The 24,359-nt window shown below is 40.4% G+C and overlaps 1 protein-coding gene across 1 annotated transcript in view; it reads right to left on the bottom strand.

The window, feature by feature from the left end:
* The window catches only part of PGM5 (phosphoglucomutase 5), a 69,798-nt gene extending 54,172 nt beyond the window's left edge, over window positions 1–15,626 (bottom strand). Inside the window, exons 1-4 of the mRNA XM_014882268.2 lie at window positions 15,266–15,626; window positions 8,515–8,677; window positions 5,812–5,958; window positions 1,595–1,720 (exon numbers count right to left, since the gene is read on the bottom strand). Coding sequence (XP_014737754.2) covers window positions 1,595–1,720; window positions 5,812–5,958; window positions 8,515–8,677; window positions 15,266–15,526 — 697 coding nt within the window. The 5' untranslated portion in view covers window positions 15,527–15,626. The remainder of the gene's footprint in view (window positions 1–1,594; window positions 1,721–5,811; window positions 5,959–8,514; window positions 8,678–15,265) is intronic.
* Between the last annotated feature and the right edge of the window lie 8,733 nt (window positions 15,627–24,359).

The raw sequence follows: 24,359 nt of genomic DNA, 5'->3' as shown, positions 1-24,359 counted from the left end.
TAATTTTTACATGCATTTGGTGACTAAATGGTCACTACCTGAGCACTCTGCATCCCTGATGCAGGTGTGAACAGGTCACTCATAGGTAAAAAAAAGCATGAGTGACTGCTCTCTCTTTCTCCTATCTTACTCCCAAATCTTGCTAATTGGAGCAGCTGAGACGTCAGGTAAAGTTGTGTGAGAGAAGCCTCTTTGCATAAAAATGTAGATGTTAATTCCGTAAAATATACCATGATTCACATTCTTATCTAAAGTGGACTCCCATCAAATTCCTCTTTTTTCTGCCAGCGTTAAACTACCATTGTGTACAGGCATAAAAACACATTTCACCTGTATACACTTAATCTACATGCACTTTAAATCACAGATATTCATCTCTCCACCAAAATGCAAGGTCATAAAGCAAATTCTCTGTCACCTTGCAAATCAAGTAAACAAACTAAGTCCTTTGCAATGCTTGTGATGCATCAGCTTTTCTAACCCTAAGACAGACTATGCATCTTTTTGACAACATGTAAAAATTCTTAACAGTAAGTAACAGACCTGAACATGAGAGTTCCCAGGTATTGTAGTAACATTCCCTCCAGTATGGTACATGGCAAGAGGCAGTGCCTTCCTCACTGCTCCCTCTGCATTGCTCAAGGACACCACCTGCCCTTCTGACATAGCCTACCACAACTGGGTGGTCACACTGCTTGGATGCAGACTATAATCCTTGGCCACAGTGAACTGTGTGTTCACACTGACTGGGAACTCACTATGGTATTTCAAACAGTGATTATCATGCTGTACTAGATAAAATGTTTGACAGAAGTTTTCTAAGTCTATCCAGCTCCTTTTATGGGTCTGTTTTTGTAATCCCATTGAAGAATGAAACCTGGTTTGCTGGATGTAATCTGTTTTCCATAAGTTAATGTTGAACAGTCTTACTTACACTCCTGCCCTTCAACTCATTATCTGCAGAAATCCCTATTTATATATTCATAACATAGCCTAAAATAGATCTTATCCTAGTCTGTGTTTCCCCAACTAACACAGCTTATATTTTTTTAACATCAGCACACCATTGATCCCCTTGCTGCCTTCTGTGACACTTTCAACTTGTCCACAGTACTCTAAAATTTGTTCACTTTTAACATTAGTGAGAGAGAGGTCTCAGCTAACTGTTTCATTTATTTATTCAGACTTAATTAGTTTTATACCATTTATAATTTCCTCTTAGTAGAGACTGCCTTATAACCTCCTCGGTTACTGGACACTGCAATACACTTCATCACCCTGTCATGGCAAGATTACCTCATCCTGCTTGCTTCCAAATGCAGAAAGAAAACTTCTATTGGACACATATGTCTTTACTTATTAATCGAGTAAGATAAACCTCTTTGCCTAGTAAGAAATCTAACCCGTTGTTAGATTGCCTTTGTTGGTATCATAAGGTTCAAATCCTTTCTCACGACCCTTAACTTCTAGTACACAAAAGTCCGACATTTATATGCTGTATTGTTGTAGTGGGAAACCACTGCAGTGTACAACTTTTTTGGGAAGTTATTTCAGTGCACCTACAATTCTGTTCCAATAGTACTTAAGTTCATACCTCCATTCATGGCATCAATCCTTATTTTAATCTGATTGGGTCCAGTCAGCAAATTTCTGATGGCATTGAAGTCAAAAATACTTCGAAGGAGATTGAGGTAGATTTCCACAGAATCCACAATTTCCACTAGAAAAATCACACACAAAAGGAAGTGACCACCCAAGTCAATTTATTTCTTCCAGCCCTCTTCCACCCAGCTGAACTAAAGTCAGAGCACACAACCCCTTTATGACACAGCTTTGCTTTGAAGTCCACAGAGGAAAAGGCTGAAGGTTCCTGCTGCCTTCAGTGTGGCTACTATCAAGCTTTAAGCCTTGAAAAGATCGACAGTTTTACCTGCCAAAAGATTGCAGAGATAATGTAAGTTGACACCTCCTATTTCACTGAAGACATTAATGAGTGTGTGTTACATCGAAGAAAACTCTTTCTAGATCATTCACTAAACCACTGAAGAACTTTGCAAGCTAAATAAGTTTATTCTCAGAGGAAAAATATGTCCATGACAAGTAGATACCAGAGGTTCTATTCTTCTATCTCACAGCACTATCTATCTGCATCATTCCCTCAAGAGAGACATACAATCCATTCTTCTTAATTCTGGCACCAGCAATATCTGTGCTCAGTTTGTTGCAGAGGGACAACAAACTACACTTTGCACTGTAGATCTCATTGATTTAGGAAGTAAGGCTCAGATACAACATCTGGTTTTTGGCTAACACCTTGATAACTTGAAATTTGAATTCAAAAAAGAAGAGCACTACAATTTTTCTAGTTCTTTTGGATGTAAAACATTAAACAAAAATTAATTTATGAAAATAAGTCTGTCATAATGAAAGCAGTAACCACACAACTGTCAAAAGCCATGCTTCTCAGTCATCTTGGAATGAATTACTTTTCTTGATTAAATTAAAAAGCATATGTTATACAAATGTCTTTTCATCTGGTTAAATGAGTATCTTGAAATATCTTACTTATAAGTTAAATTATTACTTAGAATCTCATCCAATTTTGCTCAGAAACACTGACCTCACACTAATGCTCTTCTTTAGAGTAACATGAAAATGACACAGACATTTTTGGAGCCTGAGAAAAACACTTAGAATAGATTGTGACAATATGCTTGAAGAAACAAAAGAAGGTTCTCAAGGCTGAAAAACAATCTGTAAAACCTATTTGAAAAGGAGTCAATTCTATGGTATATGCTGAAAGTCTTAAGCACTCACTAAGATTATATTATTTTATATCTTCTATGTCCTGCTCCAAACAGCATTTTAGTAGGCCCTAAGCTTTATACATATAAACAAATGTGGCTACTCTGGTGGAGCTGCTCACACATGTGAAGATAAAGCACATGAAGGATTAAAGTCTAAAAATCATTTTAACTCCTGCCAAACCCAACCTCAGTTGTTCCAACACCTCTGTAGCCTTGATTCACAGGAGTTAGTTCACACAACTGAAGAAAAAGCAGAAGTTTCAAATACATCAGACAGTATCTTAAATTACTTTTTAGATTATTTTCATTCTTTCTGTACTTTCAATCTGCATTCAAATCTGTGTAAACTGTATTTATTCATGCACTCATAAGCCAACTGCATTGCTTCAGTAGGGTTCCTTGATCGCTCTGCTGTCTCTGGTTGATGTATTCTTGGAAGATGTGATGGGGGGAAATTACTTTTTTTCTAAGAAAAACATACAGAAAAACTGCATACAATGCACTTTTATTTTTGACTCGTTTTTATTTAAAAATACTTTTTGGAGAGATTAACAGTTTAAAAACCAAAATTTAATACTGCAGCAATTCTATGATTCCAGAGTGGTGTTGCAGTTGAGTTCTCTTTGCTTTTTGTTTGCCTAAAAAAGCCAAACATATTTTTTGCAATTAAATAAAATACCTCAGCAAAATCAAAATTTAAGGATATTTTTAAATGATAAATTTTATTTCTCAAAATGTAAGTTGTCTCAAAATGTGAAGTTTGGGTAGAAAACAAAATGGCTTTAATTCTGCAGCATCAGGAATGCAGAAAAGTTATTGAGGCCACATTGAGTTTTACAGTATTTGAAATATATAAAATAAACAGTAAGTTTTAAATACATGTCAGGACCCCTTAACTTGTTTTTGACTCCTTCAAGAGAACAGCTGTGTTAGATAATTTTAAATCAATTGTAAGCATAGAAGTATTCACTATGCCTAAAATTAAACATGTGCTTAAGTAATTCCTTTACATTTGGAGTCATTGGTTGTACAAATCCCACAACTTTTCAGAAAGTGTTAGCAAGATTGAATAAACTGAGTCTCACTTACTCTTTTTCAATTAGATTACAATAAGCAAACCACTTCTAGAAAAAAACTTTTGCGTTTGGTGTTTAACTACTAGCAAGCATAAATTTGGCAGAGATATTAGCCTGAAAGATGAGTCCTGATGCACTTAAAAGTCTGTAACTCAGATTCCTAAAATGAGAAACAAACATAACACTCACCTATAAATGCACACAGCACTGGACACAAGCAAAAGGAGCTGGAAACCGTGGTGCAATTACAAAACTGTGATCTAATTGCTATCACAGAAACATGGTGGGATGAGTATGACTTGATGGCTACAAGCTTTTTGGAAGAGACAGGCTGGTCTTTTCAGACAGACAGGAGGGATGGGGCTGCTGTGCTCAATGTTAAAGTAGAGGCAGACTGTGAAGAGCTGCCTCTGATAAACAGCTTGAGACAGATAAACAGACTGAGACCCTGTGGGTGAGAGTCAAGAAGGAGATCAGCACAGGATTCTTTGTGACTGGGGCCACCTGATATGGGGAGTCTCTTGATGAGACCTTTTGCTTTATTAAAAAACCCCAAACCCTAACTCCATTGGCAACCTCAAACTTCACTGCAATCTCTCCTCCAGGTTTCCTGGGACTGTGGCTAGCTGTCAGAACAATTCCAGCAGCTGCTTTGATCTTTCAGGTGATATATGACATATCAATGTCATCTCCCTTGCCTTCTTAAAGGCCTTTTGACACTGTACTGCATGGTATCTTATCTTCAAATTGGAGAGACATGGATCTGATGGACGGACTGTTCAATGGAACAGGAGTTTGCTGGACGGACACAGCCAGACTGTTGTGGTCAATGGCTCTGTGTCCAGGTGGAGGCCAGTGAGGAGTGGGTTCCCTCAGGGCTCTGTTTTGGGACCAGCCAGTGCCCTTTAGTATCTTCACCAATGACATCAAGAGTGACATCGAGTGCTCCCTCAGCAGGTTTGCAGATGACACAAAGCTGAGCAATGCAGCTGATACAACAGAAGGAAGGAATACCATCCAGAGGGACCTGGACAAGCTTGAGAAGTGGATATGTGAGAATCTCATGAAGTTCAACAAGTTCAAGCAAAACGTGCTGTGCCTGCATCAGTTCCAGACACAGGTACAAACTGTGAGAAGAACTCATTGAGAGCAGCCCTGCAGAGAAGGACTTCGGGGTTCTTGGGAATGAAAAGCTGTACATGACCCACAGCCCAGAAAGCCAAACGTGTGCTGGGCTGCATCCAGAGCAGTGTGGGCAGCAGGGGAGGGAGGGGATTCTGCCCCTCTGCTCTGCTGAGACCCCACCTGCAGGGCTGCATCCAGCTCTGGAGTTCTCAGTTCCAGAAAGACATGGAGCAGGCCCAAGGTAGTGCCACAAGGATGATCTGAGGGATGGAGAACCTCTCCAGTGAGGACTGGCTGAGAGACCTGGGATTATTCAGCACAGAGAAGGCTCAGAAGAGAGCCTTCCAGTACCTAAAAGGGAGCTTATACAAAGAATTTCAAAACAGGCAAATAGTGCTATGACAAGGGGGAAGGGTTTTAAACTGAAGGAGGAGAGACAGATTAGATTTTAGGAAAAAAATTATTTACTGTGAGGGTGGTGAGGTACTTGAACAAGTTGCCCAGAGAAGCTGTGGATGCCCTGTCTCTGGAAGTGCTCAAGGGCAGGCTGGATGGAAATGTGAGCAACCTGTTCTAATGAAATGTCTCCTTTCAGCAGCGCTAGGGTTGGAACAAGATGATCCTGAAGGTACTTTCCACCACAAACCATTCTATGATTCTCTACTGCCTTGTATTTTGGTGACTTTCAGTAAGGCATCTTGAAGAATTGAAGTTCTGCTGATATAACTACCTGTTATAATTCTGCTGCAATACTAATACCTAAAATCAATGGATTTAGCATGAGTAAAAGCACACACTGATACCTCGGAAAGGTTTGAATTTGTTCTCCAGATCAAATTCTTGTCTTCCTAGGCGTGATAAATCAACTCTGAGATCAGGACAAATTGCATATTCCTCCAAGGTTTTGCTGATTTGATAGATTTTTTCTGAAACCATGTCTGGAGCAGGTCCTATAACAGAAAATAATGTGGTGGGTCATTTCTTTTAAATGAAGATTTCCTATAGCAATTTTTTTTTTTTTTTTTTTGTTAATATTAATATATTTGAGTTACTATGGAATATTTAAAAAACTAAGTACGGTGATAAACAAGGTCTGTTCTTTCACTACAACACAGGATTAAAACATTTCTCAACAAAAAATAAAACATGGAAATGACTGCATTTCTCACAATATTTTGATTCACATAGAGTATTTAAATCAATTATTATCCAGGGGCAGGAAGGATGAGGTAACCACAGTCATATTTGTTTGGGCTTATTAGTCAAAGACTGCCTCTTTTCACTCTGCATGGAATCTCAACATAGCTATTAAAGGAAAGCCTGTTCTTCAGCAGCAGGTCCTGGTGTTTCATATGACTTTCTGTAAATGCACACCTGTGAAGATCAGATAGCTTGGTGTTTCACATTATTTAATTAGAAAAAAAATACCATTTGTACAAATCTTACCAGTTTGACAGTGGTGCTATATTGAAATTTCCCTCCACTACTCTGAATAAAATTTATCTTTGTTGGAATTCAAAATACCTTAATTGCTCAAAAATTAGGAATTACGACCTGGACTGTTTACATCATTCAGAAACAGAAGACACATCTTACTTGTGAGTTACTTTCATTGCTAAAGCCTGAAAAATTGCCTTATTTTCAAAGATTTACTGTCAACTAAATTAAAGTTGCAGGCTTGATGCAAAAATTACTAGATGAACTATGCCATATGCAGTACAAAGGCTGAGTCCAAGTTGCAACTGAGTATGAATTGCAGCATGTCCTTTCTGGCTTATCGGACTCTGCACGGCTTATATTAAAGCTACACTTCTACTCAAAAAATTATTTCATTTATTCCCTTTGTTGTGATCTCTCTCCTCATCCAAAATGTCCTTGAAGGCTTTTTCAGTGCGAACTTACCATTTGTATAGCAATGCTGCTATATGCAGGGCATTGCCACATAAATTACTGTCTTCCCTCTCAGATTCAGTGTACCAGCATGGTCCAAACCAATACAATAAAAACCAGCCGCTTAACTCTTCATTTAACTTACAAAATGACTTCTTACTCATCTAATCCAAACCCATCCAAAGGGTGAGGATGCCATCAGCTATAGATCTTCCTTGATAGATGGATGTATTATCTACTGATATTTCCAGCTAAGGAGGTTCCACAGAATCACTCTACATTCTCTTCTACAGCTACAGAGACAAAGCATTTCTGCTTGACTTGGAGCTGCAAAGAGACTGAGCAAGAAAACAGAGCAACAACAGCCTTCCCTTGGAGCTTGCTGCTGTGCCTAAACACTGCCTTAGCTCAAACACCTTGCCTAATACCCAGCCCACATTTTCTCAGCTGGAACTTAAACCAACTACTTTTCATTATGGCCCTGTTGATTAACATAAATAATTAAACCTTGTGACCTGTGTTTGAGGAGTATTTCATATATAAAATTAATAGCCTTTTTGAATTCTCTTTGCAAAGGCAAAGCACACTAGAAAGACTGCACCAACTGTTATCCATTTATCAAGCAGATTTCAGATGCATATGATGTTTTAAAGTTTATAGAGTGCTAATGCATCTAATGGTTTGGCTCTGGTATATGTGTGCTGTGACCCTGGCTTTCTTACTGGCTGACCTGACACAGTCCCTTTAATCCCTCTGGGACTCAAGCCTATTCTGTTTATAAAATCACACTCATTTAACCACGCACATTTTTCAATTACACAAGAGAGAAGGGAGAAAGCACCCCCATCTAAGGGGGAGAGAACCTCCCACATTCAAAATGGGGAAGGAAACATTTTATAAGCACTTTCAGTTCATTTTTTTCAGCTGAAAAGCACTCTATATGTGTGAGGTATACAAGGTATCAGCAACATAATTGAATTATGTTATATGAGTGTACACAGATCTATAAAGTAAAATATACAGAACCTATAACATACCTAAATGTGTTAGTTGTCAATTTTGGAAAACAAGACTTCAGCTATACACAAAAATTCCTTTATTCAATGGTGGAATTGCACTGGTAAAATGGTACAACTCTCTACCTGGATAAGACCAGTTACTTCCTGGGTAAACACAAGAAGTGCTTTCTTCCATAGAAGACAGTGAGTTATACTGCTTACTTCTGAAATTACATGCTTTAAAATAAATGCCAAGACAAGCAACACAGAAATATGACGAAAACAGAGCTCCCTCATAGGATCGGAACTGTTACGGTGATCTGGATGGCTACATAAATGACTGTAAAAAACGGATGGCAAGTCTGTTGTTTACAGAAATCTTACAGCTACTCCAAGGGCTTCAGTGAACATTTAATACTTATTTTTTACACCCATATACACAAATACACTTATATTATTTAAAGAAAAAGAGATGCCTATGTTCTTCACTGTTTTAACACAGTAAATTAAAAACATATAGTTACAGACTATAAGCTAGTTATCCTCATAGGCCGTTTTCAGCATACCAAGATGCAATGTCTTAGTGCCTTTAAAAAAAAAACAAACCAAAAAACATACCTCCATTGGCGACTTCAAACTTGACTCCAAATTCTCCTCCAGGTCCTCCAGGACTGTGGCTAGCTGTTAGAATAATTCCACCAGCAGCTTTGATCTTTCGGATGATACACGAAACAGCAGGTGTGGATAAGATCCCATTCTGTCCAATAACCAATCTGCCGATCTACATGGAAAAAACACACCAAAGTACTCTGAACAATACTCAATTTTTGAAAATTTGTATATAAACACACACACAACAGGCATATATGTACAGGATAGAAACGATGAAGTCTTGATATGGAACATACTCTTTTGCAGATAAATATCCATTAGTTGGTTGCATGCTAACATGGAGCACTGACAAAAAATACTCTAGCCTGGCACATTTAACCCCAGTGGCCTGGATATGACAGTAAAGCAAGAGCACAACAATTACAAAGATTTGCAAAGCTCCAAGCTCAACACTAGGCTATCATCCAACTACTAAAACCTGCCAGATAACCCCACAAATTCTCTCATATATTAGTACAGTTTAGGGCTGATTCCACGGATGCATTTGCAGGGCTAGGGCTTTAATAGAAAAGGAACAAAAAGAGAACTGTCTTACATAGAGCAGCCTTTCAGTGTAATCACAAGTATCACTCCACATTAGGACCTGCAGTCTCTTGTAGTTACACTTGTGTTGGCAAGACAGCCTTGGATGTCCTGACCCATAGAAAGCACTGCTCCTCCTTCAGCTACCAGTGACTTCTTGGCTATTCCAAACGAACAGGGTGTGTTTCCCAGGGCACAGCTGAGCAAGGGAAGTTCCCACCATTCTTAAAATAAAAAAAACCCTTTCAGGCGGTGTTATTAAACACTGACTCAATGTGCTTGGTATTATGTGCAGTTCCACTGCAAGGTTCCAATTTCAAAACCATGCCTTCATCCCCTACGCAGATACTACAGTTTCAGCTTAACATAAATAATCTAGGAGCCAATAAGAAATGTATTTACGAAGAAATACAAGAGAGTTCCAATTTCTGGGGAACCCAAAAGGGGAGGTTAAGTATTACAGATGAGAACTGAGGCAGCTACATATGGAGCTTAGAAGGATATTGTCAAAGTCTGGAATTTCTTAGTGACATCAATATTAAAAAAAAATAAACTCCCATCACCACCACCACCAGTACTGAGCAGCAGTTTGGGAAGGGGAGGGCAGTTAGGGGAGGCAGAGGGAAAGGCAGAACACTGAATCCCTCTCACTTCCCATCAGAAAACAGACTGGGAATTGAACTTCAGACTTCATTCTCTAGTTTAAAGGAGATTTGATAGCTCCACAGTCTGTGTGGCAAAGCAGCAGCACAGGAGATGTCACTATGTGCCTCCTGTCCATGAAGAGCTGCTCCTTCAGACATAGATGACCTTCTTCTGGACACTCACAAGAAGACCTTAATGGTTACTCAGAAGTGTGGGTCCAAATAATTTCAGAAGAGAAAAGGATTAGAAGATTATTTATTTAAACTGGTTTTGCGAACTAATTGAATTTTAAAAATTAAGATCACAAAGAAATCAACTTCTACCATAAGTTACTTTTTTGATAATTTTCACCAATCACAAACTATGTTAAGCCATTTCTCTTTCACTAAGAATCACAGGATCTGCTTTGGAATTTTAAAAAATGTGCAGAAAATGCATTTTTCTAGCTGAGATTTCTACCTCAAGCACTGATGAAAGAATGTGAAAGAATGACTGTTTTTCTACTTGCTTCTCTTTTCAGAGTTTTTGCAGATAAAACTGAAGTCTATGGAATGTTGCTAGAAAACAGGAGAGTTAATAAGTTAAGAAAAAAACAAAAAATTATCATGGAAAGAAAAATACGATTTTAAAAACCTTTAATTGTTTGTTTTTAATATTGTCCCTCCTTTTTTTTAAACTATGAAGCATGTACAAAGCTAGAGCAATGACTCAATCTTCCAAATACAGCTGTCAGAAATGGGTGCCAGCTCTTAAAACAGCATTGTGTATGGGTAAACAAAAGGAATATGACAGTGATAACATTTTACAAAACACTTGAAAGTAACCACTCTGAATACTCTGGAGGTACTCAAGTATAAATGTATTTGCACTTGCATGCAGGCTTATCACAAGCATGTTTTCAGTATTTCTAAATCCAAAGTAGTGAGTTTTAAGTTTTTGTCTTCATGCAAAACACTGTATTTTTGAAAGTTAGTACAGTACTTGAATTATTCAGAATGCACAAATTACCTAGGACTATCTCTTCACCATATTTCATTTCTTCCCATTCAGCAGATGTTGCGCAAATCAGTTTTCCCATTTTTCTGGATGCCAAATATTAATATAAATGAGTGATTTGCCTTAAGCACTTGTCATGAGGCTACTATTTCTATACTACTTTGAAATATTATTTATTATGCTAATTTCTGTACTACAGAAATATTGCAATATTTAGTATTCTAAATTAAGGATCCTATAGATCAAGATATATTGGTATTTTATTTCCAGGGACTACTATAAAGTTTCACCTTATATTAAGGTCATCAGTGCTGCTACAAAATTCCCTGAGGACAGTGCAGACTTTAGAGGTGTAAATGTGCTATCCATCTTCCTTTGCTTTTTTCACTTTGGTGGCAGAATGCACAAGGTCATCCTCTCTTGGTTCAGAATAATTTTGAATTAAATGCTAAACTAGCATTTAATTATTTCTTTAATTAATTTAATTAATATCTGTTTTTACAGACTTCTCATAATCTGAGCTAACAGATTGGCTAAATAGTAGCCAAACTGTACGCACATATTGACTCACAATTAAAGTTCCAGTAATATCCTTCTAAAAATCTTGGACAATTTCATAGCACGGAAAGATTATCTCTGGAATTCAAAAACTTACACGGCTGCAAGATCACAGGCATGCAACATCTCTTCTAATACTCCGTCCTTACACCGCATTCTATTTTGCCACTGTACTTTTAGTAACAACAGCAAAAACAAAGATCTTCAGCAAACAGTTAGAGCTGAAAGAATGAAGTACCCTAACAAGTACTTTAAAAGAACACTTTCACGCAATATTACTGCTTGCAGCTGTGCCTTTTCAGACGATTTAGCTGATTACCACGGAGTCACTTAATGCTTTTTAAAATTATTTTTCCCAGTAATCTCTCACATGCCTCAGTCAATTATACTTGAAAGAACATGAAGCAAGCAGATCATATCCTGAACAACTTGGGGATGTGCTTTCCTGTATTTTACTACAGTATCCTAAAGATGACTGAACACCACACTCAGTGTAGAAGCAAATAAATAAATATCACACAGACCCAGCAAGGTAGGGCAAGATTTGCATGAAAGGCCATGGAAAATTAAACCAGTACGGTATTACATCAGAGACAACCAGAAAACTCAACTCTGCCATCTCAAACTTCTACTGCATTACCAGCAACACTCTGCAGTCTCTCTACATGTTGTCATGACTTTCCATATTCAGTGTAAGATCATGCCTTCTGATCTGCCACTGAGACTCACAAATAATAGTTTCTCATTTAAACGTATCCTAAACTTTCCATCAAAAATGAGACACTCCATCCAGCTGGGGGATCTAATGGAATATTTGCAACTAATTGGAGGAATCATATTGCAACTGCTGGAGCCTTCCACCTCAGTTTCTTCCAGACATTAAGGTTGACAGACACTATTACTGGCACAACACAGTTGAAAAGGGAAATAGACCCTCAAACATTCTCCTACCACTCCATTTTGTCAAACTGCTCATAGCAACCCAGAATGGCACAGGACCTCTGTCTGGCCTTCCTCACGCTCCCCCACCTTCCCATGGCGTGCAGTGCCTTACCCAAATGTGTTTGCTACCATCCCAGCTGTGTGTCCCACTGAAGGGTAACACTGGTTAGCCACCCGGGCTCTGAACACAAGGAGCTGGTGGAGCATGTGCTGCTGGCAGCTGCAGAGCATGGGCCAGCCTGTAGCTGTGCCACCACGGGAAGGCTGAGCAGGCTGTAGCTGTGGTGCATGCACCTGCAGCCCTGAGCTAGAGGGCATGAGCCTGCAGCACCGAGGATGAGAAGAAGGCAGGCCAAGCATTGGCAGCTGACTAGCAAGGGACCTCATCTCATTCCTTGTACTGGAGCCTATGCCAACCGTGCGAGGCTGTTAGCACAGGGAGAATGTGGGATGAGTCACCAATTTAGAACAAGAGGAACCTAGCAACTCTAAAGGGCAATCCATTTACAGATGATAATAGAAAATCACTTTTATTTTTGTACTCAGCCAGCACAACTAGCCATGACTCTCGGTATGTGTCTTCCAGGAAGGAGATTAAAGCTCAGTTTATCAGTACTGCTGGCACTCAGGGCAGCTGAACATTTTCAATGCACCCTTCAAGCCTTCCCCACGTTTCATCTGATCCAGCCTACATCAATTCACTTCTTTCCCTGTGATATCAGCAACGTGCTTTCTCATGATATTAACCTCATCCAAAGGGACAGATCTTTGCTGTCATGAGTTTTCTCTTCCTCTCCCCCTATTTATATAGAACACAAAAAAATGCTACTAAGGAGATTTAGATATTTTCCCAGCAGGTATATTTTAACAACCAAAAAAATAAAACGTACAAATAGTACTAAGTAAATGTGAAACTTATGCATTTACATTGTGCTTGAGAGAAACAGAGGTGAGGATGAACAGGGTAAGAATGTTAGAGAGGGAACAGAGCATTAGAACATGGAAATGGGAAGCCCTTTCACTAGCTCCCTATCAGTTGGGCTGCTGAATTTCTGAGGACTGCATCATTAGCAAGAGAACCATATGTGAATTCAGGTATTTGTGAGAACTGCGAGCAGAAAAGTTTGGGGTTGAGCTTCAGAAAGTACTAGGAAGAAACTGTGTATCTAAGAAACTTGCAGTTAACTTAAGAAAGGGGAAAGCATTAGTACAGCAAGGTGTCAGAATCATCTCAAACTGGCAATCTCCCGAGATCAGAAAGAATTCCAGAAAGATGGGGAATGTGACAGAAGCAGTAGGAAGGAGGCAGGCTGACAGGAAAAATTAGTCAGCATAACTTGGCTGAGAAGCCCCTGCTCCTCTAAACCCTAAATTTCTTCAGCATCTCAGCTCTTGTGGTCTCCCTGCACGATAACCTATTGTTGTAGCTCCTAGCAGCACGCAAGGACCTCAGCCTTTGCAGGGCAGTTCTTGTTGCTGGGCTCTTGCTTTAGCTATTGCTGCAGTTTATCCCACATGGTCAACAGGCACAATTCCATCAGAGAGCCTATCTCCACGGAGCTACAATGGCAATGGGGTTAGGGAGAACAATCTACCATGTCCTGTCCCACCTTCTTTGCAACTCCCCACACACCAGCCCGCTTCAGTTCCGCTGCCCAACACTCACTCCCCGCATGCTCCCTCCCCTGACGCTGCACATGGAACCGCTGTGATAGTCTCGCCAGCGTCCCCACTGTCACCATGTCCCCCACAGAGCCCTCCCACACCCCGGACCACATAAACCCTGGCCTCTACCAAATCCCTATAGGAAAGGTGATTTACACTAGGTTGATACTATGTAACACAGCCTCTGAAATCTCAGGCAACACACAGCATCTGCTTGATATTACCAGCGTGTTGAGAACATGCTTCAGAAGTAAATTTAAAATACTCATCATTCATATAAGACTGGTTGATCTTGTCTGTTACAACAAATCAGCAGGGAAAATTCAAGCACATACGGAGATTCATTTCAAAACTGAAAGATCTTTTGAAAGGAGTGCCTCTAAAGTACTGAGCTTTTGAAAAAAAAATCCTACCAAAACCAAAAACAAAACAACCCTATACAATTATATCACTCCTTTCGCGAAATCTAGAGGATCAGTCTAGGCATCATAACAAGAGATAGCAGTTTCTGCTCTGCTTTAAAGTAGGAACTTCAAGCCTGCAAAATCTGGTGTTTCCAGCTTTCTGTACATACACATTCACACATGAATGCAAATGTATCTAGCAGAAGACATACGTTTTCTTCCTGAGTTCTTTCCTACTTTCAAAACTGCACAAGAAAAATTTGTACCCCCTCTGACCAGAGATTTCTGCCACCACCGCATTTTTTAATTTGTTAGCAAGTGATCAACAGAAAAGAACTATTATTTTACTACGGTGTGGGTAAAATCCTGAATTCCTCATCCTTCAACAGTACCATTTCCCTTGAATTATTTTTAAAATATCCTGAGCACCAGATGCTTGTCTGATAGCTTTGTTTCCCGCGTACTTAGTTTTAACGCTGCTACATTTTCGACTGCGGAGAGAGCCCTGTTTCAGTTACCATGCTGAAACTTTGCCTTCCTCCTAGAACAAGGTGTGAAACAGCACGGCACGGCTGCCAGTCTCCGGAGGTTGCCACCATCCCCGCCGTGACTCCCCGACGGCTGCCACCATCCCCGCTAGCCCAGCGGCACAGCCCGGGGCACGCAGGAACGGGCACAGCGCTGAAACACAGCAGCACCCGGGTTCCTCCGGGCACGCTTCACCTGTGTCTGGGGAGCTATGGGGAGGTGGCACTGAAGGGTCGGTGTGCCCCGGGGAGCGCTGTGGGGAGGTGGCACTGAAGGGTCGGTGTGCCCCGGGAAGCGCTGTGGGGAGGTGGCACTGAAGGGTCGGTGCGCCCCGTGCGCCCCGGGGAGCGCCGGCGCGGGCAGAGCGCGGGTGTCGCTGCCAGGGACGGGGAGCAAGGGCCGCCGAGGGGCGCGGGAAGGGCGAGGGCACAGCTTACCCCGTTGGCCGCGGCCATCTGAACCACGATCTCGATGGCAGTCTTGCTGAAGTACCTGCCGTCGCTGCCCACCACCATGGTGCAGCCCTGCCGGTCGCGGAGGTCGACGGAGGAGAGGAGGCTCTGCACGAAGTTGGGCAGGTAGTTGCGCTGGCTCTCGAAGAGCGCCGTGGGCCGCCGCAGGCCCCCTCCGCCCGTCGGGCGCTGGTCCTCGTAGGGCGCGGTCTGCACGGTGAGCACGGGGATGGGGGTGCGCTCCATGGCGGCTGCCGCCCGCCCGGCCGTGGCTCCGCAGGGCAGCGGAGGGGCCTGGCGCAGGCTGCCCAGCCGGCGGTGGGGAGCCCAGAGGCGTTCCCCGGGCGGGGCCGCTCTGGCTCGGCCCCCGGCCGGCGCCCGGCGTGGCGGGGGAGCCGGGGCGGGTGCGGAGTGCGGGGCGAGCGCCGCCCCTTGCCCGCCCGCCCCGCCGGGGGCCCCGCCGGCGCCTCAGCGCCCGGCAAGGCGCCCGCGGCTCGCCAGCTCGCTGCCATCAGCATGCGGCGGCCCCGGCCAAAAATAACCCTGGAAAGCGAAGCCGAGAGCCGCGGGCTCCTGCCAGGGATGTAACTGGAGGCAGCGAGGAGCGGGCGAGCCAGCGCTGCACACTTGCTCGGGGGGATCACGGTCTGTCAGCGCCGGGACCTCCCGCCCCGGGCACCCCGGGCACAGCGGCTGCACCCACAGCGGAGTGGGTACCGGAGAATCCCGGCTGGGGTGGGGCCGGGCAGTGGTACTGTCCCAGGTGAGGAAACGGGGGAGCCGGCTATTAAAGAACGAACAAAGAAAATCTTTTTTTTTTTTTTTTTCTTACTGTATTGCTCAAAAGCAAAGTTTTTGTGTAGTAAGTAAACTAAGAGGGGCTTGCTTACTGACCGTGCTGATTTCTCTCCAGGCTCACTCTCTGTAAAGTCAACCGCGAAGATGTCTTCCCCTGTGATAAACTAAGTTATTTAATGCAGATGTGTGGTAAAGCTTAGTTCATTGACATGGGTTCATTCTGCTTAAATGAAATGCAGAGGTGGTGGCACTAGCGGCTGCAAAGATGCCTGACATTTCCCAGTATAAAGGCTATGTTTATAGATGCCTATGACTGTCAAACATCAGCTGAAATTTTCCATCCAAATGCTCTTTTCACACTGGGCCCACACAGCATTTTTTTGCCAGGACAACTCTCTTGTTAGGGGAGCTGGGAAAAATATTCATGTAACCTCCATGTCATTCTTGTGCTTAGGAAATCCCTGGTGTAGATAGACCTATATCTGAACAAGTAAAAGTAGTTTTGTAAGACATTTTTCTCTTTTCTATGAAGGAGTTTGCTCATACACCGCTCAGAAGCCCAGTGGAGTGTTCTGGTTCAACACAGCAGCGTTTTAGCTGCAATTATAGCAGGTGTCCAGGCAAATATGGGGTAAAATGGGTTTGTTTTCTACAGAGGCTGAGAGTTCATTCAGTAGTTTTTTAAGAGTCAGTGAGAATCACCTGCTGAATGGTAACCAGAGGAACTTACGGTTTTGAGCCCTATTTCTGCAGGCTTTTTAGTTGTTCACAGCAGATAGAATGTGACATTTTAAGGTACCATTTTCTACACATAGATTTCCTTGGCAGGGACAGCTGCCATTACAGTAAAACGCAGTAAAACATGCTATGGTAGGCAAGGCCCAGCAGTTTGGTTTAAACGAAGTAATCCATTTAAGCAGATACAAGAATTCTGGCTCTCGGCAGAATACCTTTATAGTGGGCCATGTACTACAGCAGAGGGCCAGGGCACCTGCAAGAGAACAGTAATGTCATTTCTTTTGTTAGACCTCCTAGCCTGCAGTCATGATTGTGGCTTCCTATACTGATTCAGAATGCATTTTAAACAGTAAAAGGGAAAAATCTGCCCTGTGGAAACACCAGTTCTCATATCCCTAATACAAACAAAGCACAATTATCTGAAATAGTTTTGGGCACTGACAGCAATGAAACTGTGACATTGCATTAGTGTGCATTAGTGAGAGCTGAAATAAAATCAGATAACTGCTATCTACCAGAGCAAGTACCCAACAAGGAAACAGCAACAAAGATGGAAAGTGTTAGAAAGAACAGATTAAATCCAAATAAAGGAAAACGCAAGACTAAAGTAAGAAGAAATGTGATAGTCTTTGGAATAAAGAATTGACTGCATTTTGGATGGAGAAAAAGTGTTGAGCATTTGGAAGAAAAATCAATTTGAATCAATTCTAAAAAACTCTGCAAACACTGACATTCTCAGAATGCATATTTTGAGGGACAATCAATGACAATTTGCCAGAATTGCTTGTCTTGACCCATGTAATTGATGTACAGTAATGAAAAAGTGTGTTTTACAGTCTTTTCAAGAATTGCCTTGACAAAGGCACTACCAGAAGTATAAGGGGTTTTACTGAACCCTGTAAATTTTTTAGTTCAAACTCAAGCTCTGCTATAGGTAAGTCCATCCAAAAGTTTATGTAACACCTCTTTCATTACGTTCTTGTAACGATTTGCAAAACTGTGCCATAATGTCATGCTATTTCAGGGGGACCTCATGTTCTGTTTTAAAAAATAAAATACCAGGATTTTCTTCACAGGAGCATTGCAAAGGATGAGGAAGTTAATGTAGAAAGCCTGAACATTTTAGTACAAAATCTGAAGAAAAGGAACAATTTTTTGCTCTTTTTAGTTCAGTTCTTCAGTTTTCCAACACCTACATTACCATTATGTTGGTACATTTATCTGTGAGTAAGTCCTTTAATTTCTGTTTCATAGCAATGCAAGTCCCATAAGCAGTCCTGTTGTCAGTAGATGTCATGGAGAAGTGGAGGTCTCTGTAAATGGCCAGTGCATTAACTGATTACTGCTGTGTACCTTCAACAAATGAGTAATTATCAAATTGGGATGATATTAAAAGTCTGGAATGTCTTCTTGGGAAACAACAGCTAAATATATTCTTAGTATTACCAAACTGTCTTGTGAGTGAGTTTTTTAAAGGTTGTTAAAATAAAAAACAGCTTAATGGAGTGACAGGATACATGTTAAATTTGTTCTGTTTCCAACTAAAACAATTAGCTTTCTGAATGCCAATTTTAGAAACTTGGTTTGATATGTGTGTAGTCTAGTTCAGGAATGCTTTCACCCCCTACTTGGGCTCTTATTTGATTCTTAAAGCTTTTTAATTCCTGAGCCTTAAAATGTTTATCGTAACTCATCTGTCCTGTGACAAATGGCAGTGTTAATTACTTTAAGAGCTATATTCACACAAGTACTTCTAATTCAGTTGACCTGGTGACCTGAAATATCTCCTCTTCAAAATGACAGAAAATACTAATGGATTTTCTTGAAGGTAGAATATGGAAGCCCAGCCCAGTTCTGATTTGATGCCAACATACAGGAAATTGCCATGGACATGACACTTCCTTTCTGTTAAGGAAAAAACGTGTTGTACCAGATGCAAATGTTGCAGGGGAATTGAACCCGTGCCATTTACTAAGCAAGTTTTGCCTTTAAGCTCAGAGTTCATCACTAGTATAATATCTGAGTTTTAGATGGAAACATATTTTTTGTAGTTGTTTCATGGAATATGTGTTCCAGATAGAAATGTGGATACTCAAAGTTAATTCAGCCATTCCCTATGGTGCCATGTTTTGAAGTTCAAATTCTTATCCTGCCACTGAGCTGGATACTCCAGTTCCTCTTATAGTGCAGTTATCATACGAAAAATGGCATGCCCTTATTGTAAATTGTTAACCTGAGCTATTTAAACAAAAATGTTCTAAAAATAAAATGTCAGTTCATTTAAACCGCTCCAACAATTACAATTCAATAATTATATTGTTTTGCTAATAAGAACAAAACCACTTTTAAACCCCAGTGCTTCCAAATGAGGAATTTTCTGCTTATTTTTCTTAAACTTGCAAGTATTTTGCTTCAAGACGTAAATTATTTAGGAGTTAAAAGAAATTTAAAAAGACAATAAAATTGAAAAATTGGTGGATATTTTGACTGATTACACCTGTCTTGTCTTTCAGTTAAATTAAACAAATAAATTAAACAATTAAACAAATTAAACAAATTTTTTCTATGTGGGCATTTCTATTCGAAAAGGCAGAGAAAATGTATTTTATATTCTTATAGGAAAGTTACTTCCCTTGTTGCAGAATTTTATTGAGGAGTAGTATTTATGATTTCATGGATACCCATCAAGTTCTTTTCTGGAAATTTTACTTAATCCCCAGAAAGGCTGCATTTCACTACAGCTGCAAGTCTGTAATTACTGTGAAACAGTGATTGTTTTAAGGAACATTTTCACACAAACTTACATGCAAATTGATTTACAAAGCCCAAACAGAAAAAATTCCTGAAAACATGTTTCTCATAATTGATAACTAATTTACTGCTATGCCAGCAACTTACGTTCTATAAGTCAGGCCTGACTTACAAAATTGCCTGTTACTATGCATCTTATCAGGAGAAACAAGAAGGAAGAAAAGGATTGAGAAAAGGAACAGGACAATCATCAATCATTAACCTAATAGAGAAAGCAATTCTTATAAAAGGAACATCCTCCAAAATGTCCAAAGGATGCATAAAGTTTATTCAAATAGTTTTGCCCACTCTCAAGTGAGTCATACTCTCTTTCTAACTGAAAATAGGTTAGTTAATCTTACTTTATGTAAAATTAAGTGTGCAGTCACCACAATCTTGCTAGACTGTGTGACGGAGATAGATATGTTCTGTTTAACAAGCTGTTTGTACTGCCAAGTAAGCACCATGTTGTCAAGGCCTGATTTAGCAGGAACTTATTTCAGATACACTGTGGAAGCCTTACACTTCCATTTATGATTATTTACCAATTACGTCACCAGTTAAGAGTGGAAAATTTATCCATATGATTGTCATTCCAGCACATGATATACAAAGAATAAAATGCAACTTCCAAACCATTCCCACTGCTGCAGACCTGCAGATTCCCAGTCTGATCTTCAGAGGTGCAAGAAATAGCTACTGCCACTGCATGCAATGAGAGTGACATATGACAAGGCCCTCCAGGCTGCAATGCTCAGATGACATCATGTTCTACAATGTTCTACATCTTACAGATACTGCCAACTGAATGGCCTCTTTCACATCATCACCCACTTGTGCACTGTGGGTTCCTGGCAAACAAATTACTTCAAGGTCTGAAGTCCCCTCCTTCGAAGCAACCATGTTCTCTGTGTATCTCCATCCTTCTCAGTGGTGGAATTACTGAGTAAAATTAAAACCTCGGCTGAGACACAGTGGTTTGATGCTGGGAGCTGGGTAGTGGTAACACAGAATGCATTCTCAAATTTATCCTGCCTTTCTGTCTCCTAGCCCAGGGGTGCTAGATAGTAAAGGTTGCAGAAATACTGCTGGTTTTCATGCTGTACTAAGAGATTAGTACATGAAAGAGACACTGAATTTATAGTAGAGATCTATTTTTCGTCTGATTTAAAAGCTATGATTTTTAATGTTAAGTCAAAGCATATGAAAGTTTAAAAACAAAGGGAAAGAAATATTCCCACAACACATCTTCATCAACATATCTGAAGGAAGATATACAGTCAACATAATGATTGATACAGGGATTCCTTGCCTTATATATGTTGGCCTTCTACAACAGTAAAGCAAGGTAATAAAAGCAAAATAGCATCACTGCTCTGAGTTGTAGCATCTCTGACAAGAACTCAAAGCATAAACTACTCAGGAACACAAACACAGAAATACAAACAAAAGATCAAAAAAGGAAGAATAAAGCAGCATAGAAAAACAGCTCCTTCAATTGGAGGAGGATTTTAATAGCAGCTTTATTTCTGAGTTTTTGGGAAAGACAGAGTATGTTTAAGTCTCAGTGCAACAAACAAATTCACTGGCCTTTTAGAAGGCGCTTTGAGACCTAAGGATTAAAAAGGCCTGTTTTAAGGAAGAATTCCAGACAAAATTCCAGTGATCCTTTAATAAGTGTCAACATCATGGTATTGATCACTTGGCATAGTTGCTTCGTGGTTTGCTTTGGGGTTTTTTTGCACCCACTGAAAAATAGTTAACTTCACCATGTCAGCTGTGTCGGTCTCTGCCTTAAGGGGATACTATTAGACAAAGCACTTGAGATTTTTCTCTTTTTAAGAGTTCTTCTATGTCAAGAGTCAAGTAATTTTTCAGCATACATAGTCTAAATTCTACCTGAAAAACTTATTTTGCCAGGGAACTTGTTTTATCTTCTGACAGTAGCTAATGAAAGGAAGAAAATTCCTCACAGCAATATGCCATGTCTGCTAAACAACACTTCCACATTCAAGTGACTCTGATTGTTTCTTCTGGAATATTAGACAGACATAACAGTTCTTTAAAATTATAAAAACGGTTCAGAAGAAACCTTTGACTGAGGCCCAGGGAAAAATCATAGAAAACGAGTCAAAGGTGTAATTTCAGGATACCGCAAGAGATTTGGATCCGAGTCCTGGCTAGCAGCTGGGGAACCCTGGGTGACCGCAGGTGCCACCGTGAGGTGTGGAAAGTGATGGAGCAGCGCCTCCTTCTGTGGGCATATTTACTCTGCCAGCCTCTGTGCCAAAGTCTGATTTATTTTCCTCTTCTGTAATCTACCAAATCTTCTGGCTCATGTCTGAAGAGTTTGCTCTCACTTCTCACGACCTGCAAGCCAGGAAGGGTGCTTAGTTAGGGATATCCATTAGTAGGTACACCTTTGGAAAATTGTTGTCAGACAATCTAGCCTTTCTGTTTTGGTGTGTCTTCCATTCTTGGTTTTGCCTGATCTTTCATCTGGTTCTGCAGCCTACCACTGCAAAAATGAATCTGTCATTGAACTCATTTGACCAAGTCTGCCACAATGCTTTTAGAGAAGTAACATGCTGACTTTGTTATTCTGGAATTACCATTTCTTTTTCCCAGGATGCTCCTCTTGCACAGAAGTTAAATTCTACCTACCTGTTAAACTGAGGGTGCTGGTTTGACTTGCTCTTGTTGACCTTTGCCTGTCAGGTTTTACTTTGCATCAGATTATGTCAATAATGCCAATCACATCCAGTCACTTTCATGGCTATATAATTAATCAGAAACACTCTTCATTCCGTAGCATCAGGAATAACTGTGGGGTGGAGGGAAAAAAAATTCCCCACCAAACTAAAAATGTAATGAAGACAACACTATGCATTCTGACCACTCTTTTTGAAGAGCATGATTAAAGTTATCACTCTTCCTGTGGTGGTGGTGGTGCAGGAAAGCTAAAACTTACCTTCTCAGGCACTTTTGGTATCATAATTCGGTCTTGCAACTATATCAGCAAAGTCCTCTATCAAAACCATGAAGTCAGTATTCTCTTACTTGTAGAAGAAAGGGGAAAGAATTTGCAGGGGAAAAAAACTCACTCTGATTTTGGACTGAACCATCTAGGGCTGGTTCAGTCTATAAAGGGATACAGATTTTTATATTCCATAAACTCTCTCCTTTATTACCTAGAAAAAAGTGTAAGACCATAGATAGATAGTCAGATAGAGTTTCCTAGAATACTATATCTGCATCGTCGAACAGCTGACAAAGTTGCTGAAACAAATGCTACCGCTAGATGACACCAAATACTCGTTTAATGTGACATTTTCCTGCCTGTGAGTAGATCGTCTACTAGAAGGCAAAAACAAAGACATGGAGCAACTCGGATCAATCGCCTTTTGGAACAAATTCGGTTTCCCCAGTAAACAATGGCAGAGTTCTTCACCGAGTAAAATTTGCTTACTTATTGGATAGTAAAGTCTTTCAGCTCAAGTAATATGCTGCTTTACCGTCTTAACTTCGAGTTGTCCTCTGAGATATGACTTTCTGATATTCCTGTTTGCAAACCAGAACTCCAGCAACTGTGTCAGTTTTCATTTTTACTCACCTTCCTCCAATTCTTCTAAGGCAGATGCTGGTCCCACAGGCATGTTTTCAGAAACAAGTAGCGAACATTTACAAAGAAGCAAGTCAAAACACTGTGATTTAAGAAGTTTTGTTTATTCAGTCTGTGATTTATAAGCAAACTGATCTAGCTGAAGATGTCCCTGCTCAGTGCAGGGGTTGGACTAGATGACCTTTAAAGGTCCCATCCAAACCAAACTATTCTGATGATTCTGTGATTCTTCTGGAAAGTACAGCTTAAATGTCATAGGAATGTCAAGCATTTACTCAGGTTTTCCCCAATACATTGATAGCAGCCATACCAATTTACAACAACTAGGCCCTTTCATTTTTTTATAGCATTAGAATGGCATTATGTTGTTATATGTTGTTAGCAGGTAATTGCGGTATATATGTAGGGGTTTTTCATAAACTTTCTCCATATGACGTGGATTTCTCCGGTGCTGTGATTCAGAACAACCTCTTGTGAATTAAAACAAAATTCTGCACTGGTCAAGACAGAGAAATGTAGCCTTGTCTGTTGCATTTAAGTGAAATTATAAAAAATACCAATTTTAACAGTATAAGATCATTATTAGCTGCTCATTCAGATTAAAAAGCTTGAACATTTCAAGAACAGTACAGGGAAAGGAATAAAGAAACCAAATAACAAATCAGCTGTGCTTATAGATTGACACTTTTAAACTGAAAGAAATGAAAGAGATTTGAATCCTATTAAGAGAGCAATGTGAAATTAGTACATATTTCAGACTAGCTGAGTGAGGACAGTAAGATCACTGAGGATCTCCAGTATGCTAAAAGACTGGAAGCACTACAAGTAAAACCATACTTTAGACCATTATTTTAAAGTAAATGCAAGTTACAAGTGTTTTACTCATTTCTTAATGGGCAATACACATCCTAGACTGCTTGACACTTAATCTGTTACAGCTGCATCCATCCTTTTCTGAAAATTTCTGTGGATGTTGGTGCGTGCAGGACTGAGGCCAAGGTGCACTGGAGCTCTGATGCCTTGAGCAGGTGTCTCTGAGAAGCTGCTGGCCATAGCCAGACTTGGATTTCCTCTTTGTTCCCTTTGCCTGCATGAAGAAGAAGAGCAAAGGACTACGTGTAGGGCATTGGG

Source organism: Sturnus vulgaris, chromosome Z (assembly GCF_052056855.1).
Source record: "Sturnus vulgaris isolate bStuVul1 chromosome Z, bStuVul1.hap1, whole genome shotgun sequence".
Lineage (NCBI taxonomy): Eukaryota > Metazoa > Chordata > Aves > Passeriformes > Sturnidae > Sturnus > Sturnus vulgaris.
This window is presented reverse-complemented; position numbering and strand designations above follow the sequence as displayed.